Consider the following 6,566-nt stretch of genomic DNA (forward strand, 5'->3'; position numbering starts at 1 on the left):
ACAGCTTTCTGTGTCTTCCTTAGGCTACTGTTTCTGATGTGGCCACCCTGGGACTCAGTTCCCCTGTTTCTTTGTCCAGAGTCATCACCAACCCTAACAGAAAGGCCCAGTACCTTCCTTCACGCCTCCTTCTCTTCCTAATTTTTATGTGAAGTTGGCCACTCTCTGCCTTGGGACCAGACACCAGAGTGGAAACGCAGCCCATGAGAGGCACTGCATCTGTTGTAAGGTCACCTCCTCCGGGAGCCCTCCTTGACCACTCCTCCTGAAGGCTGACAAATGTCGCCCACCACCCCCCAGCCCCGCCGCGCAGGCTCTCCAGGCCGGCACAGAACCCCAGCTCAGAAAGGAACTCCGGAGTGGATAAAGGCAGGGGAAGCTCATACAGGTACGCACACCTGAACTAGTCAGGCTGCTTCATAGCTTTATTGGGGGCCTGCAGAAAGGCAGGGGGCCCAGCCCCACAGGCAGCAGGAGCAAGTCCTGAGGGCTCCAGAGACCCCCAGGGCCCTGGGCATGGTAAGTCCAGGGTCGGCCCTGCCGGCCAAGCCTGGCCCCAAAGCGGGGAGGGGGATGGTTAGGAGTACTCTCGGGTGAACTTGGCGTGGAACTGGCTCAGCTTCTCCAGCAGAGGCCGCAGCTTCTCCAAAGGGGGCAGAATGGTCATCCTAAAAAGGGAGGGAGGTAAGCAAAGGTGTTGCGGGCGGCGGGGAGGAGCCGCGCGGGGCCGGGCCTCACCGGAAGTGGTAGGTGCCTTCCTTCTGCCCGAAGCCACTCCCGGGCACCACGCAGATGCCGGTCTCCTCCAGAAGGCGCAAGCAGAAGAACATGTCGGGCGCCAGGCCCAGCTCCTGAGGTCGGGCGGCGGGGAGGAATGGTCAGGGCTCGGCTCCCAGGCCCCGCCCTCCCCCGGGGGCCCCGCCCCGCCCCGCCCCGCCCCGCCCCGCCGGTCTAGGCCCCGGACCTGAGCGCGCTGCACGGCGCGCGGGGGCAGCTGCACGCTAGGGAAGGAGTACATGGCGCCCTGCACCGGGTTGCAGCGGATGCCGGGAGCCTCGTTGAAAACTTGCTCCGTGAGCTTGGCCTTCGCCGCCAGCTCGGCCAGCACCGCCTGCCTCTCCTGCGGCGGCGGAGGGCGGGCCGATCAGGCGGGGGCGGGCCGCGGTCGCGCAGCCCCCTCCGCGCCCCCGCCCCCCTGGGCCCTTTCCCGCTCACCGCCTGGAACTGCGCGAAGGAGGGCTCCGAGGGTGCGGGAGGGCTGACCACCAAGTCCAGCAGGAGTTGGCCCGGCACCGGCGGGCACAGCCGCACGCTCATCAGCTTCTGCATCTGGGACTGCACCGCGGGGTCCATGTTCACCACCTCCACGTAGCCGCCGCGGAACCCACACCTGCGGAAGAGGACAGATGTTCAGGCAGGGTCGGCGAGGGGGGGGGGGGCAGGCCGAGGATGGAGGCCGCGAGCCCTCGCCCGCCCGGCCTGCACGCACTCTCCCATGTAGCCTTTGGAGACCGAGTGGAAGGAGGCGAGCTCCTGCTGCGCCGCGTAGGGCGGCCCCATCTCCGTGAGCACCTTCTTGAACGAGTGGAACTGCGAGCCCTCCGCGTACACGTTGTCTTGGTACACCTGGGCGGGCGGACGGGCGTCACGGGGGGCAGCCGCTGCTGCCCTCCGACCGCAAGCCCCAGGCGAGCCCCTGCCAGCACCTCATCCGCCATCAGGAAGAGGCGCTCCTCAAAGGCGAAGCGAATCACGGCCTCGATGCACTCGCGGGCTTGCACCTGCCCTGGGGCGCGGGACATGCAGCAGGTCCGGGTCAGACTCGGGGCGCGGCGCTCAGCGGGGAGGGGGAGCAGGGAGAGAGGGCAGACTGACCGCGGCGGGGGAGGGGGTGGGGGGGAACGGGCGGCGCACCAGTGGGGTTGCCGGGGTTGATAACGCAGAGTGCGCGAGGGCAGCAATGATCCCGCGCCTGGGCCAGGGCGCGCCGCAGCTCGGCCACGTCGAGGGCCCACGCGCGCTCCTCGTCCAGGTAGTAATCCACCTGCACAGCGTTGAGCTCGGCCAGCGCGGCCGAGTAGAGCGGGTACTGAGGGATGGGGATGAGCACACCCGTGCGCGTGCGACCCTCTCCAGCCACCAGCAACTTCAGCACCGTCTGCAGGCCGGATGGGGAGGGGAAGGGAAGACAAGGTTGGTGAGGCCAGGGGCTGCACCTGTCCCCCGCCCCGCCTGGAACCGGTGCCAGGGTGCCAGGAGGAACAGAGTCCTGCCGGCCGCCCAGAAAGAGCCCCGGTGTCCTCCTGCCTCGGCCCTGGCCTACCACGATGGCGTCGCTGGCCCCGGTGGACAGGTAAATGTTACTGGGGTCCGCGGGAATGCCTCCGTCGCGCCGCTCGATGTACCTCGCTACATCCTCCCGGATCAGCTGGATGCCTGAGCTGATGCTGTAGGCCCCTGAGCCAGGAGGCGGGGCAGAGCGGGTGAGAAGAGAGGACACGTGAGGTCCCTTAGCAGCCCTCCCAAAGATCTCCGCCCCTTCCAAGCGGGTGGGCGGATCCACCCCTCCCTTGGGACAGCCTCCCTCCAGCTCCTGCTCCTCCCCGGGGCTTTGGCTGGTTGGGGCACTGGCACTTACCCAGGCTGTGTCCCCCGCACGCCTGCAAGATGCGCTCAGCCCTTCTCTTGGCATCCTCGGGGAAGTCCGGGCTGTTCAGGAGATCGGGGTGGACGCAGAGGGCCAGGACCTGGGAGGAGCGAATGCTGAGGCCCGAGCACGTGGGCCGAGGGGGGAGAGGCGCCGGGGCAATGGCGAGCCAGCCTCACCTGACGCAGGAAGGTGATGGGCTTCTGCCCCATGGCCTGTGCATCCCCGATGTTGGCGCGAATGACCTCAGTGAAGGGCTTCTTTACCCCCTAAGAGGGAGGGGGCACAGGCAGTGAGAACGGAGCCTTTATTACTCTGGCAGGTCCTTGTCCTAGGTGACTCTGGGGAGGAATGGAGCCGACTCAGCTGCCCAGGTGGAGCCTGGAGGACAATGGTGGGGCCCAGAGCCATACCTGCCGCAGCTCCTGCTCCAGCTCAAGGGCACGCAGCACGATGGGACCTCGCACCGCATACTCCACCTTCCGAACACAGGGGTTCATGGTGTCCAGCGTCAGCACCTTCTCCTTCAGCCCGTTCATTGCAACCTGGCTGTGGTCACCCACCCTCATGGCCATGACCCTACTCAGACCAGGCAGGAAGGTCAGGATGCGGCAGGATTCGGAAGTGGGGATAGCTGGGTCCGGGCTCAGTGGGCTGGGGCTGGGAAGAGGGAGCCTGGGTAGGGGGGCTCAAGGTAAAGGGCACCCTCTTCACTGCAGCCTGCTGGCCCCACTGAACGGGACAGAAAAGGCTGAAGAAGGAGCTGGGGCCACTGGGCCCCGCCCCACCAGTCTGGGCACAGTTCTGCCCCAGGGAGCCATAGGGAGTGCATGAGGAGGCAGGCGGGGCTTGGGGCGAGGCCCAGTGCCCGCCCAGTGGTGCGCAGCGTCCCAACGATGGGGGGAGCAGGAGACCTACATGGGGGGTAGGGACAGACAGAAGGTTCAAGAAGCTCTAAGGGACCCGGCCTGTGGGGGTGGGGGAGGTGCGCTGAGTGCCCTGAGGGGTTGGCAGGGCTGAGCAGGGCTAAGCCCCCAGGGGAGACGGAGCTGGGGCCTCTGGAGATTTACCCCAGCAGGGCTCTGCCAGGGCCGAGCCCTCTCAGGCCCCCCATCTTTGCTTGGGCTAGCAGGCCTGTCTCCCAGGCAACTGAGCCAGGCCTCTATAGAATCCTGGGGTTATCGGGGGAGGGGAGCAAAAGCTCAGACGCAGGGTTCCATCCGGCCCCTCCCGGGCTGGCAACCATGGCCCATAGGCTGCAAGAGCCCTGTGGTTGGACCTTGGTCCCAGATCAGCAACTGGTAGAGGCCAGAGTCTCCGGGCTGAAGTGTTGGAGGTGGGGGCAGGGCAGCTCTGGGCCTTTGGAGGGCCCTCGGACACCTGGGACACCCGGGACACCTCCACTGCTCTTGGTTGCTGTCCTGCCCTTTCACCAGGCCCCAGCCTAGAGCTGCCCTTGGGTATCCACACCACAGGCCAGGTGACCTCAGTTCCCCTTCCCTGGAGCTCCTGATTGGTAGAGAAAAGGGGAAGCAAACAGTGATAGGCCCTCCGAGCCCCACCTTCCCAGGCCCTGAAGGGAGCTGATAGGCCATGCCCAGGGGTGGCTACCCCAACTGCTGACATCTGACAAGGTCAAGGCACCAGCCCTCTGACAGGGGCTGTGGGCAGCCGGTCAGGCCCGGGCTCCTCGGCTCCCGCTGGCTGGAAAGGGAAGAACAGGATCCCCAAGCAGCCAGCCAGTGTCTCACCTCGCACCCCTCGGCTCGGCTCTGTGCTACCTCGGGCCCCCAGCGCACAGGCCTGCCCTTCCAGGACCCAGCAGCCCCAGGCAGAGCCGGCCCCCTCCCGCCCCTGGCAGGAAGGCCCAAGTGGCAGCTGTTAGCAGGTGGGCCTTGGCAGCTGCACCGCCCCACACACTAAATTTACCCAGCAGCCTACCCGCTGGCCCGCCCCAGCCCTGCCGAGGACACCCCTCCAACCACTGATGCTCAGGAAAGGGAGGGCCCTGCAGACACAAGGCTGACTGGGTCAATATCCACTGGGGAGGAGAAGGTGACCTCAGCCCATTTCACCCAGCACTGGTGGCCATGCAAAGCTGCCCACCACGGACAAATGAGCTGGAAGTGCCCTCAGCCCTCCCACTCGAGGCCCCTAAAGGGCCCCTGTCACCCTGACACATCGTGCCCAGCCAGCTCAGAATCTGGGCGGCCAACCACTGGCCCCCTTTGCCAGCCCAGGCAGAGGCTGGCGGCCAGGTCCCGGGATCAGGGCTACAGGCCAGGAACAGGGGACTCATCCCCCAGGGAGGTTTCTGACTCTGGCCTTGTACTGATTCTCCCCTCTGGTTATGGCTCGAGTCTTGTGGAAACCGCCCCCCCCCCCCCCCCCCCCGCCCTTCCGAGCCAGGATCCCTGCCCCTCTGGCATGGATACCCCCAGCTGTGACCCGCACCCCGCCCCCCTGCCCCCTGCCAAGGAATCTCCTTCCAGAGCTCCCTGCTCCTCTCAGGGAAGTGAAGAGTTACAGAGGAGCCTCCAGGAGGCTGGGAGGCAGGGAGGAGGGTGCAGTATAGGCCAGGCTCCTCGCCCAGTGGCCGTGGGCCTCACCCCTACGCAGGGCCAGGCAGCCACAAGCACCTACAAGCCCTGAACAGGGACAGGCACACCCAGGAACAGCAACACGGCAGCTCCCCACCCTCAGGACAGCGGCCCAGCTGACACACACGACAAGGCAGGTGGCAAAACAGCCCTTTATCGAGTCACAGGATGAAACTAGGTCACTGCAGCCAGGAGCCCCCAGGATGGCTTCTGCCACAGGCTCATCCCTGAGCGAAGACGCTGGCATCCTAGATGCGGGAAACAGGGAAGGCCCCGCACCGGCCGCCCCTGAATAGCAGCACCGGGCACACACTGGGGTCTCCGGAGCAGGGTCCCGAGGCAGCCTCTGGCTGGGCCTGGCAACGGGACCCTCACCACTCTCCGTGTCAGCCCCTCACATGAGCAGGCAGCACGGCCTCTTCCCCGTGGGGGCCTCCTCCGAGGGTGCCGTGAGCTTAAGCAGGGGCGGATCTCCGCCAGCCCTGGAGCTGCGCTCGGGCTGGGGGGTCTCGGCGTCCACATGCAGGCCGGACTCCGGGACCTCGGGCCCCTCGGGTGGGGGCCGTTGCAGCTTGGCAGCAGCTCGCTGGCGCTTCAGCTCCGCCAGGGTGTGGTGGGCCTTGGCCCGGGCCAGGGCGTCAGGCGCTGTGCCGTCCAGGGGGCTCAGCTGGTAGGAGACACTCCGGTCCAGCCGCTTGGAGTACAGGTGTCGCCCCGGGGTGCCTCCAACTTGGCCGTTGTGTGGCCTGGCCAACTCGGGGTCCTCCTCCTGTTGGGGAAGCGTGGGCCCAGAGGCCATCAGGAAGGCCTTCTCTGGCCTCCCTTGGCCTTGGGCCCCAGCATGCACGGTGGTCAGGGGGCAGAAATGAGAGTGGGGGCAGGAGCCGCCCCTGTGGCACGCTAGCCCAGTTTATGGGCACAGGGACACTGCTCCCACCGGCTAGGGAGTCACCAATGTCACCACCCAGAGAGGGCAGGGCCTAGGCCCCCAGCCAGCATGCCGGAGGTGGACGGCGCAGGGCTCACCTCGCTGGACGTGGGTCGCAGCTCTGCATCCGTCTGGCCGTCTTCGTCCTCCTCGGGTGGTTCTGGGCTGGTGGGCGGTGGCTGTTGCCACACGATGGCCTCCTGGGCATGCTCCCTGCGGTACAGGCTGGTGCGCTGGGTCAGGCTCACCCTCCTCACCACCTTTCTGGGGGAGGGTCGGGGGAAAGGCTGTCACTTGCCCCGCAGACTGCCCAGAGCTCCAGCTGGCGCCTGAGCGCCGCCGGCGGGGGCGGGGGGGGGGGGGGGGGGGGGGGGGGCCCCGGGGGGGGGGG

General features: G+C 67.1%; 2 protein-coding genes across 3 annotated transcripts in view; both read right to left on the bottom strand.

Moving 5' to 3' along the window:
* Window positions 1-385: 385 nt before the first annotated feature.
* Window positions 386-4,484, bottom strand: GPT (glutamic--pyruvic transaminase). 2 transcript variants are annotated; one of them, XM_049632725.1, is made up of 12 exons: window positions 3,718-4,484; window positions 3,061-3,226; window positions 2,827-2,916; window positions 2,639-2,747; window positions 2,324-2,457; window positions 1,915-2,158; window positions 1,707-1,786; window positions 1,490-1,626; window positions 1,216-1,390; window positions 965-1,120; window positions 739-851; window positions 386-668 (listed from the first exon to the last, which is right to left on the bottom strand). In XM_049632725.1, exons 1-12 carry the CDS (start codon window positions 3,759-3,761, stop codon window positions 578-580), a joined length of 1,539 nt encoding a protein of 512 aa, XP_049488682.1. In that variant the 5' UTR covers window positions 3,762-4,484; the 3' UTR covers window positions 386-577. The 2 variants fall into 2 exon arrangements, with proteins under 2 accessions (XP_049488682.1, XP_049488683.1); XM_049632726.1 differs by lacking the exon at window positions 965-1,120 and having other exon boundaries at window positions 3,718-4,481.
* An 896-nt stretch (window positions 4,485-5,380) lies between these two features.
* Window positions 5,381-6,566, bottom strand: part of PPP1R16A (protein phosphatase 1 regulatory subunit 16A) — a 39,881-nt gene continuing 38,695 nt past the window's right edge. The window contains exons 11-12 of the mRNA XM_049632724.1: window positions 6,274-6,439; window positions 5,381-6,016 (exon numbers count right to left, since the gene is read on the bottom strand). Coding sequence (XP_049488681.1) covers window positions 5,642-6,016; window positions 6,274-6,439 — 541 coding nt within the window. The 3' untranslated portion in view covers window positions 5,381-5,641. The remainder of the gene's footprint in view (window positions 6,017-6,273; window positions 6,440-6,566) is intronic.

This window comes from Panthera uncia, chromosome F2 (genome assembly GCF_023721935.1).
Source record: "Panthera uncia isolate 11264 chromosome F2, Puncia_PCG_1.0, whole genome shotgun sequence".
Lineage (NCBI taxonomy): Eukaryota > Metazoa > Chordata > Mammalia > Carnivora > Felidae > Panthera > Panthera uncia.

What these genes read in the sequence shown, in the direction of transcription:
- GPT (XM_049632725.1), bottom strand. Translation starts at nt 3,761, where the DNA reads ATGGGGGGCCTGAGAGGGCTCGGCCCTGGCAGAGCCCTGCTGGG. An exon ending in CCATCACCTTCCTGCGTCAG is followed by an intron (nt 2,748 to 2,826) that starts GTGAGGCTGGCT and finishes CGCTCCTCCCAG; the next exon opens with GTCCTGGCCCTCTGCGTCCA. An exon ending in GCGCCGTGCAGCGCGCTCAG is followed by an intron (nt 852 to 964) that starts GTCCGGGGCCTA and finishes GCCCGACCTCAG; the next exon opens with GAGCTGGGCCTGGCGCCCGA.